The sequence below is a fragment of the Oenanthe melanoleuca genome, chromosome 4A, assembly GCF_029582105.1.
Source record: "Oenanthe melanoleuca isolate GR-GAL-2019-014 chromosome 4A, OMel1.0, whole genome shotgun sequence".
Classification (NCBI taxonomy): domain Eukaryota; kingdom Metazoa; phylum Chordata; class Aves; order Passeriformes; family Muscicapidae; genus Oenanthe; species Oenanthe melanoleuca.
Window position 1 is genome coordinate 11240345 of NC_079338.1, and position 17521 is coordinate 11257865.

The window sequence follows — 17521 nt, forward strand, 5'->3', positions numbered from 1 at the left end:
CCCTCCAGACTCTCCTGACAGCTCAGGGAGAAAGGATGTGAGAGTTTTGGTCAGTTTTTCACTCAAAATATTTCTTCAGTTCACTTCAGTCTTTGCTGCTATGCTGTGGGGTCCTTCCCATGGGAGACAGTTCTTTGTGAACTTTCCCAGTGTGGTTCTAATTTTCATGAGTAGCAGTCCTGCCCGACCTGCTGTAACACGAGTCCCTCCCATGGGCTCAATTCCCAAAACGCAGTCTTCCCAAAACTGCATGGTGTGGGTCATTTTAGTTCATGGGGGTGTAGTCTTTTAAGGACAAGCTGCTCTAGTTTGGAAGCAAGGGCTCTCTGTCTCTGGAAGCAAGGGTCTTCTCTGAGTTTCTCACTAGATTACAGTTTTTCAGCATCCACTGCTCCAGCATGAGCACCTTTTCTCACAGGCTGTGAGTGGATCTCTGCATCCCCCCTACACTTCATGCATTACAGGGGAACAGTTTGTTATATTATAGTCCTCACCATGGCTTGCAGAAGAATCTCAGCTCCAATGTTTGGAGCACCTCCCCCTCCTTCCTTTCACTTCCTTAGTGTCACCATGTTGTTCTCCTCAGATGTCGTCCTCTTTTCCTTTTCTTTGACTCAGAAGAAAATTGTTGTCCATAGGTTCTTTTGTTCTCAAGTTCTATCAATTGAAAAGTTCTTGTACGGTTTTGCAGCGCTGAAAGGTTGATTTCAATTTTCTTTGGGCTCTGTATCAGGGAATCACTTGCCAAGGCTGTGGTGCCTCCCCACCCCTCGGAAGAGCTGCACCTGATTATTTTCTTTTATTTTCTTAAATTTGTCATCACAGAGGTGTGACCAGCTTCTCTGATTGGGCTAGCAGCATGTCCATCTTCAGAGCCATCAAGGATTGGCTCTGCTTGACATGGTGGAAGCTTCCAGCAGCTTCTCTCAGAAGCCGCCTCTGTGGCTTCCACTGCTCCCACCAAAAAAAAACCCCAGGCTATGTTAAACCAACACAACAACTTGTTTCTAGGTTATGTAAGTTGTTTTTTTTTACTATCCTCTTAGCAAACCTTTCCTAGAGTTCTTCTCAGTGAGCAAAAGTGACAGAAAGGAGCAGAAGTGATCAGAGGCCTGTAAGGCCCTTATTCTCTAAGATTTTTCTTATCCACTACAGGAGCTGATTGCCAAATCTTTGTTATTTCATCAACTAAGTGGCTTTCCCTTCTCATGCTGAGTTTCCCCAAATACCTGAGAGTACTACTTTACAGGTTTAACTTTTTTTTTTAAAGTGTTTTAAAAAACACATGGTAAACTTTATATTAAAATGGGCTGGAGCAGCTAATACAATCTCTTGCAGTAAATAGCTATAAAAACATCAAAGGTTTTGGTAACTGTTAGCCATGTATTTTGTAATGCCTATTGTATTTCCATTTTGTTAGTTCTATTTAAAGAGCAGTATTATCATGCCCCATTTCCTGTAAGATAGTTCTATTTGTCTGCTCTACAGGAGGTAGGAGATTTTAGGTCCAAAAGAAATTATCTCGCAGTAAATTACTCCTAACTCCATTACGGAATACTAAGTACTTTCCCCTTACTGTGTGAGCAGCTTGAAGAGATAACACTGCAATTTATTTATTTGTTTTGTACCACATATATAGGTGACACACGAACTCATCTGAGCAGAGACAGTGAAAACTGACAGGTACATTAGATCAGACACATATAGCAAAGTTTACTTTGATTATGTAGTAAATGTCAAGATGTACAGTAGCTGATGTCAGTTTGATCTCCCTTATAGCATATAATGGCTTGTCTTTTTCATGGTTGAATGGACACTAATTTTTGTCTAATAAGTAAGCTATCAGTTGAGTGTTTTAGAGAGTAGACAGTTTTTTATCCTTCTGAAAGGGAAACCATTCGTGAAATTATTTTAAAATTTGTTTGGATTGCTTGTTGTATTCATTTCTCTCCTTCTAAAGTCGCCTGTTTACTCAAAGGTACTAAAGGTACAATATTTTCTAAAGACCTGCTGTGAATCCATTGCATTGTGTATGAGACCTTTCCATATTGAAATAGTAGCAGAGAACTGAGTATTTTTCTGTCTGTTAGTTTAGCTGCCAAACTGCAAAGTCTGTATGTAACACCTTTGAAATTTTAAAGGGAGACAAACAACAATATTTTGACATTACAACTCCCATGGTTCTCCCCTGTAGATAATGCAGGAATTATCTAAGACTGTAATTTTTTAGGTTTGTTTTATTGTTATCATGCAGCCATGATTTCAGTTGAGTTGTATTTCTGAAAATAACTTTAAGAAATGTGTTTTGCAAGGCATAATAACTGATTAATAATGGACTTAAACAAACCTAAAAAAAACAGACCCTCAAAATAACACTGACAAGCTCTGGAAGTGAAGGGTAATATTCTGGAGTGTCTAACATGGCTTAGTTTCCTGGCACAAGGCCAGTTCCAGGGGAAAAAGATATTTACAGCATAAAGTAATTTCTAAATTTTGGGGAAAATGCCAATTAAAACCCCAACTTTCTGACTACTAAAAGTAAGATAGTAATTATTAGCATCTCTAAACCCTGTGCTGTTCACAGCATACATCAGTGGGACCAGAAAGTCTCAGTTCAGCATGGTTAGATCTTCTCACTGAGCTGGTTTAGCTCTAATTCAAATAATCTATGGCTCTCATGCCACAGACTACTGAGGCCTTTGTTACCTTGTGTGCTCGGAGCTAAGTGTTTTCTTATTCTTCTTGTTCATGTGTTTGTTTTTCAGTCTAGAAGTAGGTCTTTCTTTTAGGTAATTCCTAATGTACTGTAGGAATGTTCTGTAAGAAGCACTGGTGTGGATGCCAGGAAGAGATTTAACAGTGAGCAGAGACCAAGTCAGAAGCAGGTGTGAAAAATGAGTTTTTGAGTAGTAACAGTGGAGATTTTGAGAGTGCTTTTAGATTTGCTATAATAATCAGTTTCTTCCATTGTCAGATATGTTTTCCTAGATATGCATGTCTAAGAAACAGACTGGGGTTTTTGAATGGCCTTCCCTGATTTTTATTTTTCCAAAGTGCTCTTCCACAAGCAAAATTGCTGAACACTTCAGTGTTAAGTCTGTGGATAATTTCAAATATTTGACTGCAGTATAGCCATGCATTTTTATCTTAAGACATTAGTTATTCTTGAAAATATTTGAAATGGCACCTTCATAAGGTAGAATTCTGTAAGAGTCAATAGTAATGGCCATGCCTGTGCTGGAAATAATGAATGAGGTTCTCTCCTGCCTTCTCTGAGACTTGGGATGAGAAATTGAAATGCAGGTTGGGTTCTTTTTAAACTGAGAATTTTGTGAATGCTCTAGTAATGCTTGGTGCTATTTTTTTTTTTTTTTTTTTTTTTTCTTCAAGGCTGTCTCTTGGCAGTCCTTAGTACTTGCCATCTACTCTGCTTGGGGAAGGTTGTTTGTTTCACAGCCAGGGCTGAGCTCAGAGCTCACCACAGTCACAAAGCTTCCCTGCTGTTGAGCTGGGAAGCAAGTAAGAATCTCTCCCATTTGCTCCCGTGTTCTCCAAACATGGCCCCCTCACTGCTTTGCTTTCTCTTTGCACAGCTCTGTACAAAGAAGCTGAATGTACACAATGCAAACACCACCTGAAAACTTTATTGCTGCTGTCAGCAACTTCTCTACTAGTTCAGTTTGAGAGAGAAAAAGCAGAGGGGTAAGACTGAGATGTTCTGATAACTTACTGATGAGAGTGTCTCATACATTAACATTTCAGCCTGCTTCACTTCTCTTCCTATATTCACTTTGGGATATATAGAAAATATGGCTATAATAATGTTGTCCTTTCTTGTCTTCTTTCACAAACATTAATCCCACGATTTTTTATCAGAACAAAATAACCCTGGAGATAGGGCAGTCTGTGGATCAGCTTCCACGAAACTAGAAAACTGAAATTATTGTGTTTAATTGCGTGTGAAAGTCAACTTTTGTCAAAATCTCTAGCTGTGACTGGGTACTTACAAAATGCAATGTATTCTTTTCTTTAGCAGATCCCCTAAATACATTTCACTAGCAACCCTTTTGAACCAGATGAAACTGTAATTCAAGCTGTCTTGTCTGCTTCTGCTTTAGTTCACAATAATGTCACTATGCTGCTCACACTAAAGGCTGAAGTTTTTATCTGTAACATCAGATATTTTGTCCTAGTTTTTCTGCAGGTCATTTCTGATAAGGTAGTTTTTATAAAATAAAGAAACCCAACAACTCAACCAGACCCAAACAACAATCCTCCATTCAGTTATATTTTTAATGTAAAAGTTTTGTTACTCAACCAGTGTGACTTTGCAAGCTCATCTCAATCTTCCAGTGGCTTCTCATCAGCCAGCACAGAGCAATTCTCTGGCTGGAATATAGAAAACATTGCTGCAGCCAACAAATAAAGTTAATAGAGAATATGATGTTCTTTCCAGGTTTTTCTCACATTTTTTGGTAAACTCAGTATGTTAGTTGGTAAGGGCAGTGTGACCAGGGGCTGAGGAGAAGACAAGCAGCTGGCTGAGCTGCAGTGAGGACAGCCCTGCTCTCAGGCCTGGATGGGACAGGAAGGGTATCCAAAATCAGGGCAGACTGTGACACAACCCACTAGCTCGATTTCTTAAGACTCCATATGTAGAACTGCATGATTTTAAGGTCTACAGAAGTGCCCTGTCCTTAACTGCCTTTCCTGCCTTTTGGGTGGCAGTGCAGCTGAAGTAAGTAAAGTACTTACTGGTGTGAGTATATTAGCACAGGCTTCTTCCTACGTGTGTTCTTCCTGGGAAGCCGTAAGTCAGACATTTGCTGTTAGGTGATTATATTGCTAGGGACACACTGTGCACAATCTCTCTCCCCCTCCCTTTTTGTTTTCTTTTGACAGTGTAAGTTTTATCTGGTGATCCATGTTGTTTTATGACAATAATAGCAAAAAGGGGAAAAAAAATTCTACTTTGAGGAAAACCATCTGAAGTTTGGGGATGTTTCTTTCATGTTCCTTTTTCATTGACTTCAGGCGTCTTTTGCAGGATGAACAAGCAGAGCAAAATTACTACGTGGCTGGAGGAGAGAAATCCTTACTTACCTGGTTTAGCTTAAAGTCAGCAGATCTGTTTCCAAATGGCAGTGCATTGGATTTATTGCTCAAAATAAGGATAAAAGTAACATCCCACTCTACGGTTGGCAAATTTTTAGCAAGGACCCCATTGAAAGCTGGTGGCTTACATCTCATATAACTTGAAATAAAGGAGTCACTCACACATTCATAATCAATACAATTACTTCTACTTTACATGAATTAAGTAATTTGTATGGCATTACTGTTTGGGGCATTTGTATCCCTATTCAGAGCACTTCTTCAGTATTTCAGTCCCACTGATGGTAAAGGCAGGTGCATGCCAGTTACCCACAAAACCAAGGCAAAGCTCTATGGGGAAAGTCTTTTATGTCTATCTAGATTTGAATTTGTAGTCCCTTTCCAATTACTGTGCTAATTGTTTAAGAGATTGCTAGACTAAAAAAGTTTTTAATCACTAATCTGTTTTTGAAAGGAACTTATGGGCTCAAAACCTGAACTACATACTTCTTAAATTAATTTTCTTCATGAATACTTCTTTCTCAATACAGATTTGTGAGTCAGAACACCCTACTGTGCTTGTTTCTTTGTCTTTTCTTCAAACACCTGGCCTATTATTCTCCCTTTTTTTTCTTTCCCCAACAAAATCGCTCACTCTTTGTAGGCAGGGTTCTGATGATACTATGTCACTGGAAATACGGAAATTTATCCAACATCCTATGGCACCAGAACTGAACTTGAACCAGAGAACAAACTGAAAAAAATTGACAATTTAGCCAAATATGAGTCCTCCAATAAAAATATTCATAAATGTTTTCTGAAGAGTTACTAATATGCTTGCGGATCTTCCAGCAAAACACCTCAAAAAATTGTGATGTAAAGTCAAGAGGTTTAATTTCAAAATAAGAGGTTTTTCCTCAGTTGTTATAGAAGATGGATGTGGTAGGATTGTATTCAGATTTCCCAGTGGCTTTGGAAATCCTCCCATATATTTTTGCTTTCAGGAAAATCAGAAAAACCCAATAAAACAACCAGGGCTTCAGGCCTGCTTCCATTGAAATCTGTGCCAGGAAACAATCTTGATGTCACCCAGAGAAGATTTAGGCTGCAACCCTTCTTTATTCAGAAGAGAGGTGTAGGAACAAATCTTGCAGTCTCAATCCAGGGCAGTGCAGGCTTTGCCTAAATTAGGGCTAAATAATTAATTGCACAAGGCAAGACAAAATGCCAGGAAATAATTGCAATGTTCAGTGTGAGACACGCTCTGTAAAGTGGCTGACTTGTTTAGGATATGGGAGGCTACAGACCCCACTGCCCTGAGAGAAGCTAGAAAAGCAAATGTCCCTACTTGATTAATAGCAAAGGTGTTGACCCCATGTATAGCTATGAAACTAGGCTGAAGGTTTTTCAGTTAATTGCTCCCCAACATTTTTAAAAATGCAATTTTAGTACTATATCCATAAAAGCTGGTAATTAAACCTCTTTATTTAAAATTTAAACAGACTGAATAAGTAAACCTTCTTCCTTTGCTGTAATATTTCATTGTAAGGTAGTAATAATTAACACGTAAAATTTTCTGAGTTTGGGTTATGAGCACTTTGTGGTTCCTAAGCTGATTTACTAAGTGTTGCCCTGCATATTTATTTTCATAATACCATTACCTCTCACAGCTGGATTTCAAGTCAGATGGAAGAATGGAAATTTCTTGGAAGGACTCATTAAAGCAGAAAAAATGAAATCACCTTAGAGGAAAAACTCTCTTCATTTCAAAGTAAACCCAGATGAAACATCAGGAAGCTGTGTTCTCTACCTGTACCCATTGGGAACTGCTGATGATTGCAGACACTGCCTTCAGCCCAGATGGCACAGGGATGACAGCTTCTCCTTAACCAGGAACAAAACAGACAATGTACTTACCTTTGCTATTCTGCCATGTGTCAAGTTGGGCACAGTGGCTTGAAGCTGCAGAGCCAGGCAGAAACATGCACCAAAGGAGACAGTCCTGGCCTCAGTGTGACATTGGGAAGAGTTCACGGCTGGCAGGGGAGTGGGACCCAGCAGTGCTTGGCTGTGGTCTCAGGAGGAGAGGAGGATGCCTTGGGGAAGCCTGCTCTCTTTTAAGAAGAGTTAGGACAGAGCAACACCCAAACTGGCAAGGCTTGAGGAGCCAACCCTGCTGTCCAACCCTGCAGTCCAACCCTGCAGTTCCCATGGTGGTGCTGAAGTGGCTGTGTGTGCTGGGTGGAGGGAGCAGCTCCCAGCTCTGACAGAAGCTGTCATGCACATGAGTGAGGTTACTTGTGTGTTTAATTGCTGCCCCTGAAATTATTTCTAACCACAGCTACTGGAAATTCTTTGTTGATAGATAAATGTTATCTCTGATGTAACTGCTGAAATTTAGCTTGTGAATTTGGTTCCCCCATACCTGAGTGAGATATCTGTGGCCCTATGGTCAGTGATGAAGATTTTGGTCATAACTACTATTTCATGCAATGTATTACATCAGCCTTCAGCTCTTATTTTTCACATGCTGCTTCTGGTGAACTTGTCCAGGAATATAATTTGGCAAAAATACCCAGGTTTTATTACTTTTGCAGAGTTCTTATGGCTCATGGCAAATGCAGGACAGTTTCTGCTACTTTAAATGAAACAGTGAGTCTTCTTTCCTGAAGAACCTCTCTGCATTGCAAGAGAGAGACACTTGGTGGCAAGGAAAGATACCACAGAAGCTTGTACAGAACAGGAGTAGTGTAATGACAGTTTTCAAGCCATTAACCTACTTAAAAGGTTTATTTGGAACAAACTCAACTCTTGAGTGGATACCGTGTTGTGCTGCCAGTTGGCAGCCTGGGCCATGAGAGTGGACTGGTGGAAGCAAATAGCTGTTGTGGAAGAAAAACACTCAAACTTTGTGTGAGAGGTCCTGCTTCCTTCACTTCTCCAGTCTCCTGCTGCTTGACACACAATGCAGCCCTGCTGTAACTCGAGTAGGGTGCTGGCTTTTCCTAACAGCTGAAATACCACCACCTTCTCCTACCTGTGCTACCAATGAGGTCTGTGAACCCAAACAGAAACACTTCCACTCCTGTGGAAAGTGATGTGTATTTGTCTGACCCTTTTCTGCCCTGGAGCCAAGTACAAGCTTGGTGCAGTCTCCAGGAGCAGCAGCAGCAATGTAGATGGAGCTCTGCACCTCAAACTCTAGCTAAGAACACAACTGTGTAGTCTTAAGAGTAGGCCCAGAACTGCCTTGAGAAAGAAATTCTAAAATACACAAAATCTTTTCAAGATGTGTTTGAGGACAGTTTTGAGAAAAAGGCAGCATCAGTGGAGGAGTTCCATGCTGTCCTGTCAACCACAGGAACAGAGTTTGCTGGGACCTCTGCTACAGGTGTGGGAAAGGTGATCTCCATGTGCAGCCAACTTTGGCCTTTCTTTTGTTGCTGTGAAGCAAAAATTAGCACTTGTATAACTCTGTCATTTGCACACTGTTGTGTTTGTTTAATGAGTCCTCACAACAGCCCTGTGAGGTAGGCAAGTGAGCTACAAAAATGACCTATCCTCACTTTTCACTAAAGCATCAGACCTGCAAAGAGTTGTTCTCAGTCCCATGTCCTGGATGGGGAAATTCAGCAAAGACTTAAAAACGACCTGTCATGGAGTCTAGGATAGTGAGGGACTGTAGACTCCTGTGCAGTAAGACCTCAACATTGGTCCAAGGAAGAATTTCACCCTTCACATTGAGTATTCCTTTAAATTATGAAACTACTCAAGGCATGAAATGTCTCAAAATATAAAAGTAATCTGTTAACTTACTGGTCTGGTAGGGTGTGCCAGAAACCTTGCTAAAAGTATTCAGCAACCTCATATTTACAGCTATAAACTACTGACTGACATGTATATACATAGACAGAGAGCTACATACAATTTACTGCACAGTGCTAACCTACTTTCACAGGATACAGTTCATGTACAGAGGTTAAACTTAAAGTTAAAGTTAAGTCACTGCCACCCTGAACATAAAGCAAACTTTTTTTTTAAATTTGAAGCAAGGTACTCTTTATACAAACCTAGTCCTGAATCAAAACCCCATACTGAAAATAGTCCTCATCTCATTCCTGCTAAGTCTGTCCAGAATGCAATATTTCACTGGCATTTGCACTTCAACATGAAGCATGGTCTCCAAGTTCACAACTGTGTACTGATTCTCAGGTACTGCATGTATGAGTTCCTCCTCAGAAGTTAAAGTTGCTTAGAAAAGTGGTTATTCCTACAAAGAATTTGGAGCCTTTGGACTAGCTTTTGGTGAGTTCAGTGATTTCAAAGCTTCAGATACACATAGCCTGTTTACAAAGATGAGATCCTGCTTCACTTTCTGCAGTGCAAGAAATTATACAAGCCGATTTACTGCCTGATTTCATGTTGTAATGAAGAAGAACAATGTTTAGCAGGTTTATTTCCTTTCAGTCTGTTACTGAAGCTGCAAGAAATACAGCTCTGTGTGTGTGTGTGTGAGTATGTGTGTTTTCTTTTTTTAAATGTGTCTCTCTAATGAGAGCTACTTATTGGAGAAGGCATTCACTTTCCCCTCCGTGGCTGTAGTCTGTGGGAGAGCTCCTAACAAAGTTCTTTGTTAGTGTTTGTAAGACTGGAGATGAGGTTTAATTGAGGGATTTGTGCTGAATGTTCTTTCGCTTTGAGTCTTAGTGCTGCAATGCTTGACGTTTTCCTTTCAACTGCTGCTGGATCAGTGAAGGCAGTGAGAACAGGGTCTGACGGGGGTCCAGGAGCTTTCATTAGTACTGAAGCTGTTGTCACCAGAGGATTTAAAGCATTGAGAAACCTGTATTTGAAAGAAGTCAATATTACCCAAATTAAGACTTGTTTTGGAGAACAAATACTTACTGAGTTGCAGCTTCCCCCCACCAAAGTATTAGGAAAAATGTTCTAAAATTTCCAGTTTCTTCCAAATGTACATTTTTTAGCTTTATTTTTCAGTATAGTATCTTGCATTTAAAATAAACAAACACAAAAAACAAACAAGCAGAAAACTCCACCCTAAATAAAAACTCAAACCACTTTTAAATCAAATGAACAAGAGATGATCAGGCATTGCATGCAGCTATCTAAACCAGCAGCCATTTGCTTAACCCTTCATGCTAAATCCTTTCTAAACAAACCTTAGATGCTGTAGATCAGCCTGTTCTGTGAAAGCAATAAACCACCTCATAAAAAGGAAAATTTATAGAGCTGTTTATGCAGACAATTTGTTCAGATCAATTGATTCCATGTGAAAAGCATTTGTTTATCTGTTAATGTAGACAAGATACAAGCTCTAATTTCAGCAAGAGTGCTATCTTCTCTTTTTTAATATATTTTTATACACTTACATATAATAAGTAATATGTATTTATACTTGAGAGAGAGCAAGAGAGAAGGATGGAGCTGCAGCCACACAGGTCACAGCAGTCTGTATGAAAACTAGAGTTCAGTGAGACCAAAATTGCAGTAAGTATACACAATTTGTCTTCAAAAAGCAATTACACATTAAGATTTTATTAGCATGACTTAAACCCAAATCTCGCTGTTTCTAATCAAGTGGTCCTACACAGGAACGAACCCATTTTAGTAAGTTTATTAAGAACATGCAAGTAGCAAAATAATGAAAATGCAGCATTTTTAAGTTTTGAGATTTAGAAAAAAGAAAATTATTCTATACCTTCCAAAATGTGGATTTAATATAGGATTTCTGAAGAGAGAAGTCCAGGTAAGACTGCTGAGGCCAAATGGCCCTAAGGTTGAAGGATTAAAAGCTGGGGACATGGATGGCACAGCCAATGTTGAAAGAGGCATTGACCTCCATGTGTGCTCTAGGAGGGGAGAATGACTCAGTGGAACATCCAAAAACAGACCAAGTGGGTGCGTTAAGGAGATTCCCGGAACAGTCCCCAGGATTTCATTTTTTTCACGTTTCCTCCACTTTGCCCTTCTGTTCTGGAACCAGACCTTCAATAAGAAATTATAAAGGCATTAGCTGAACTTACTCTGCAATTTTTCTTATCAGATACTACAGCATGTATTAATATGGATGGCAAACCCCACTTCTTTAATATAAAAGATCTTTTCATAAATGCCTTAGTGGGTTTATTAAAAAATAAATCACTTTTAAATATTGTAAATTTGACTACTCTCTGACTGAAGAGTTACATATGTTTTAAAGCAATTGTAATATATTAACCTATCACCTGAAATGCAAAAGCAATTATTAAAAATGATCATTCCTCCTTTCATAATCTATTTATTGAAAGTGAAATTTCAACCAAGCCATTCAAGAGGTAGCAACTATAATACATTACAAAAGTTGTTTTCTAAGAGTTTTAAATAGCATCTACAGTAAAAATCAGGTTTTGGGGGCCCAGCTTGCTTTACCTCAGCCATGCCCTATGACCATTTCCAGCAGTGTAACTTACTTTCAGGTGCTTAAATGACACGAAGTGTGTTTGGGGGAAAAGCCCTCCACACACCGGGGCGCTGATCCCCAAACAAGGCTGCAGCACACCCCAGCCTTGCTGTCCTGAGCCTGATGTTTCTCTCTGTCAGTAACCACTGACTTTCAAAGCACTTGCTCTGAGGTTCTCAGGATCCAGCTGAAGAAGTACTGTGTTAGTCCTCTCATTGCATGCAGTATATTTACACTGGAAAGTTGCTGTTCTCCTGGAAGTGGGATTTCTGCCCCTCAGGGTTCCGTGTGTAACACAGAACTGTCTCACTCATAGGCAGTCAGCACAGGGAGGAGTACTCAGCAGAAAATCAAAACGTCAAAATTTTGAATTTAGTACTTCAAATTCTTGAGTGTTAAGACTCATTCTTCAGTCTTTCCTCCAGCAACCACCAGCTTTCAATAGTCCGATGTCTTACAGAGGAATATCTGAACCTGTAAGATATGGTATCTTGCATGCTTGCATGGCAGTGAGGACTAGATACTCCATCAGTATTAGTCCAAAATAGGGGTCTGGTAAGGAAAACCGTATTACTGGGATTAGATGATTTTAAATCACTGTTAACCAGTAATCCTAAATATTTGTATTCTTCTCACAGGAGAAGACCACCAACTCAAAGGTGTTAGTGTTTTCTATGAAAAAAAATCCAGCTGAAAAGACAATAACTGTCTCACACTGCAGATAGGCAAATACTGCCTTTCCTAAAAAGGATAAATTCTGCAAAGGTGTCCGTGTCCTTACTAAATCTTAGCACTGTTCTTCAATCTGTTCTTCATAAAGAAGCCTAACACAAAATCAAATATCTGCTTTTCTGCTTTCTCTGTCCTAAAGCAAATCTGTTTGTTGACTCAGACATGCACTTTGACTCCAAAATAACTTTTTTAATGTTACAGATAATTTTGAGCTTAACCCCAAAATTAAATAATCTGTCAGATTTTGTATTTCTCAATCTGGAAAGAAATACCAGCATAGATATCTAATAATTAATGTTAGAAAAAAACTAGCTTTCCATTCCTATTGGTACAAACTCATCAGTTCAAGTGATAACAGGAGTAGACCTATGCCTCATACCTTAGATTGACATGAGAAACAGCTTTTTTTACTGCACACATTATAGTCATTAACATTCAGATTAATCATCGTGAACCTTTTATTAAGCAGTTTTCCTTTGCTTCCAATAAAAGGCTTAACTTGCCTTCATTCTATTTTCAGACACATCTGAACTGACAAACTAACCATAACAGAAGTTGCTACAACAGTCTTAAGATTTTTATGACTGCAATATCAATGGCAAAATACTCTAGAAAAAAGGTATTATTTAATACTAAAAAATAAATTTTAAACCTTCAAGTTTTGAATTACATGCTAAATATTAATGAGATTATACTTGCAATTACTAACATCATGCATATCTGACAAGAGATTCAGGGCTTTTATAAAGGAAAATGTGAGCATGTAAAATTTGATTGCTTTCTTGCTGTAATTTTCTTTAAAAATGCATCCTATTTAATTGATGTAATACCTAATGATGCTAAAAAGATACATATATGTGCACAACTGTATTGTATTTCTGTTGTAAGTGAATAAGAGGATTGTAATGAAAAAATACGACAAGGATGTCTAGATCAGTTATATCTGTAAGCCAGTGGTTTAAAACTGATGCAGTTTATGGCAATGAAATACTCATAGTTTTACCCTTTATGTTAACAAGATAAAACATTCCTTTAACTTTTTTCTTATTTTCTTCCCATCCTAACAATATGAATATGAGAAATATGAATGGCAGCAACAGATGCAAATGCTGTTGAAGGAGCAATCCCAACATGGTTCCAGGTTATGAAAAGGTTTTGCAGACTCTCTGACTACCTCTTTCCCAAGGTAAGGAATGCACCATCTCCCTTACTCTATAAAAGTAAATAAGGGGGCTGTTGGGTGAGGGGGATCTCTTTGAAATGACGATGGAATGAGCATATATTCATGCCATTTTTTTCATTTGTTCATCCTCACGTAAGACTCAAAAGGCAGGAGGAGGAACAATGCAATGGCTGGTACCCATTTCAGCTGGTTGACAGAGGATTCTCCCCAGAGAAGAAAACTTCCATTTGTAAAATACACTAAGGTGAAGAAATGATCTGACTGCACTGGGTAAGAGTAATTTCTTGAGTTTATACTTGACTAAGTAAAGAGATGCCTCTTTTCATGTCAGCTGATTTAGCCAGGTACCATGGGAGAGGATTGGAAGTCTTCATTTCACACAGGATGCTTTATAGAGCAACTAAGAGCATGGGCATATGTGGCAAATATTTGTTAATTATAGTAGTTTAAGAACAGTACATCACTGTTACTACTTCACATCCCCTTCCCTCCAGACTGAGCCCAGTTTCCCACAGGGCAGGAACTGGGGCTTGGCTCTGTGCGTGGCAAGCTCACACTAAACAACTCTGCTGACTCCGTGCTCCACGTTCAGGAGACTTGTGTTAAGATCTAACATATTAAGGAGGCAAAGAGGTACCAGGAACAGCTCTTTGCTGTTCCTTCCATCCATTGGGGAAGCATCAACTCTGTTATTTCCTTTTTTGCTCCATGAAACACAAATGTTTCTGTTTGTTTTTTGGATGAGTCATTTAGATGAGTTCCTCTTTGCCATGTACAATTGCACCATTCCTTCACAGGGTCTACATGGTATGTACCCCCACAAAGGGAATTTGACAGTAACTGTTAAAGAAACAGTTTTTTACCCATGCCTTTTTCTTTGTTAGATGCCATGTGCAATTGTCAGAGACTGGGACATGTCAGTGACTAGAGGTTTTAGTCATTGTTGGTGTTAGGAAGAGTGGAGGGTACATAATTTCCCCCAAGTCCACAAAAGAGAGATGAAAAGCTCATCTAGGTATTCTTTGAGTCAATTATAAAGTACCATTCATATTTCTAATGCCTTTTTTGAAGATGGTGCATATTAAAATCAAAAACTAGAAAAATTACAGTTTTACAGACTGTAACTGTGGTGTGAACCATCGCAGATACAGTGAGTGGGGCAATGACAAAATATACAAACAATGATCTGGCATTATCAGTATCAAAGCTATGCAGTAGTAAGCAGGACTGTCACACTAAGCAGCTGCATCAGTTCTCAGTCTTTCACAAGTAGGCACATACCCAGAGTTGTGCTGGAACAGTCAATATCTGATCTACAGCATAAGCCAAATTTAGTACAATTGTCATTTGCAGCTTATAAATACTTGAAAGCCTTCACACCTTTTGAAACAACTTTTTTTTTTCTTTTTTTTTTTTTTTTAAGGCTATAATTTCTGTAGAAAAGGGGGATTTCTAGGTTATCAAGAGATGAATCTAAAGAAAAGGGTTTTTAGGGGATATTGTTAAGCAGGAGTGCATAGAGTCATGAAAAGTTACTGGGGGTCATTTGTAGTTTAAGCACACTGCAACCTTCAAGTGATTAGTGTCTAAGTATGCTGAAGTTCTACAAACATTTCTACAACCAGAGCCCAGCTGGGCATAAAATTCTCCTGGACAGGACCTGGCTGTCATATATGAAGGTCAAATTAATCTTTAATTTGTTTTAACTGGTCATTTGGAAGCATGACTGTTTTACTGAACTAAGTTAGACCAAGAGAAGGATATTAACTCTGCAGCCTCAGTAAATAACTTTGTATGCCCGGCACAACCCTTCATTTTTTGTAAATAACCTAACTTATTCTTTTTTAATCATGTTTTAAAACTTAGGAGACAATACCTGCCTTTCGACCCATGCAGGCGGCAGCAGAAGCGGGAGCGAGGGGCAGCCTGGCCGGTCCCTGAGCCGCCGCTTCCCCGCCACGGAGGAACGCGCCCCTTGCTCCGTCCCTTCAGCACCACCCGCCGCGGACAGGACGCGTGCCCGGCACCGCCGCCGTTCCCTTCTCGCCCGGCTGGACGAGAGGGAAAACCGTGTTCAACCCTCTCTCGCCCCTCGTCCCCTCCGGCACTCACCTGCACCCGGGCTTCAGTCAGGTCAAGGCGCAGGGCCAGCTCCTCTCTGCGGGAGGAACGCACGGTTAGAGCCGGGGCTCGCCCGCCGCCCCGCACGGGCCCGCCCGCCCCTCCCGCCGCTACCTGGTGAACACGTCGGGGTAGTGGGACTTGCAGAAGGCGCGCTCCAGCTCCTCCAGCTGGAACGTGCTGAACGTGGTGCGGTACCGCCGCTGCTTCCTCTTGGCGGGACCCGCTGCCTCGGGGCCGGACGGGCGCTCCTCCGCCGGCGGCTCCTCCGCGGGGCTCCGCGCTCGGCCGGGCCGCGGCGTCTCCGCGCGTTCCGCGCCTGCGGGAGACAACGGCGGAGTTACTGCGATGGGCGGGCGTGGAGCGACCCCGCCGCCCCTCACCGGGCCGCCTCTCCCCGCTGCACCCTCCCGGCCGCCCCTCACCGTGCCGGCCCGCGGCGGGGCCCCGGCCCAGGATGCTGTCGATGAAGTAGGAGGTGAGGAGGTGCAGGGCCGGCGGGGCGGCGGGGGCCGCGCTCTGCATGGCTGCGGGCAGGGTCCCCGCACCGCGCCGCGCCGCGTTTTATGGGCGCGGGCAGCGCCCGGCTCCGCGCCCCGGCATTAGCATTTCATTAACGCGTGGCGTCAAGGCCGGGGGTGGGACGCGCCGGGCCCGCTCGCCGCGCAGGAGCCGGGCCACCTCCCCCGGGCGGGCACACAGAGCCGCCCCGCCGGGGCTGCCCGGGTCCGCTCGCTGCCCTGCCCTGGGGCCGTGCTCCCGCAGGCTCCCGGTAACTTTTCCAAACCTCGTTCGGGGGCGCGGGCGCCTGCGGTGAAGTTGTGCCGGTGCCCGCCGCGGGGCGGGAGCGCCGTGCCCGGCTCCTCGGGACCGAGACCCGGGAATGAGGGAGAAATATCTCTAGTGTTTATCTTTATTGCCCCTGATGACCTTGCACTTGGATTCAGCATTTAAGGCTGACCGTGTCCCAGCAGGTGAAGGGAAAGTGCACAAACCCATGCAAGACTGAGTCCTTTTTCCTGGAGATCTCTAATTCCATTCCTGCTATAATTCTGTTGTCAGTGTTGTTACAGCAATGGTTCCTCAACAGGAGGCCTGGAAACGATTTCCAGCACAGGGAGACTTCCAGCAGTTATGTGATCTTACTGTGGTGTACTGATAGAGACTGTCATAAATTAGATGACAAAATGACTTGAACTCGAGGTCTTGATTTTGGGGGATGAGAGTGAGATACTACTTTCTATAGAGTGTTACAGAGAGTACAGCAGAAAAGGGCAAAGGACCCCCAAACCTAGTGGCTGAAAACTGAAGCCAGACAAATATAAATTAGAAATGAGGCAAAGATCTAAAAATCTGTGTGTTTTTATCTAAGTTTTGAAACAAAAGTGGTGGAGTTCTGTGTTCTCTGTCTTCATATCAAGGCTCGATTAGTTTGCACTCTAGCCAAAGACATACAGGCTGTCAGTGCAGAAATGCTTCCTGACTCTGTGATCTGTCAAAAATCTTTTGGTTACTCCTGGCATTGCAGCCCACAGATCTCTCCTCTCCTCTCCTCTCCTCTCCTCTCCTCTCCTCTCCTCTCCTCTCCTCTCCTCTCCTCTCCTCTCCTCTCCTCTCCTCTCCTCTCCTCTCCTCTCCTCTCCTCTCCTCTCCTCTCCTCTCCTCTCCTCTCCTCTCCTCTCCTCTCCTCTCCTCTCCTCTCCTCTCCTCTCCTCTCCTCTCCTCTCCTCTCCTCTCCTCTCCTCTCCTCTCCTCTCCTCTCCTCTCCTCTCCTCTCCTCTCCTCTCCTCTCCTCTCCTCTCCTCTCCTCTCCTCCCCTCCCCTCCCCTCCCCTCCCCTCCCCTCCCCTCCCCTCCCCTCCCCTCTCTTCTCCTCTCCTCCCCGCTGTCTCTGTTCTGCTGCAGGACTTGTCTTTAACTCAGACCTTGACT

General features: G+C 41.9%; 1 protein-coding gene across 1 annotated transcript; it reads right to left on the reverse strand.

Annotated features, from left to right (window-relative positions):
* Positions 1–9497: 9497 nt before the first annotated feature.
* On the reverse strand, positions 9498–16402 carry ESX1 (ESX homeobox 1). Its single transcript, XM_056491367.1, has 5 exons — positions 16016–16402; positions 15705–15909; positions 15582–15627; positions 10814–11100; positions 9498–9937 (listed from the first exon to the last, which is right to left on the reverse strand). Exons 1-5 carry the CDS (start codon positions 16113–16115, stop codon positions 9712–9714), a joined length of 864 nt encoding a protein of 287 aa, XP_056347342.1. The 5' UTR covers positions 16116–16402; the 3' UTR covers positions 9498–9711.
* Positions 16403–17521: the final 1119 nt, after the last annotated feature.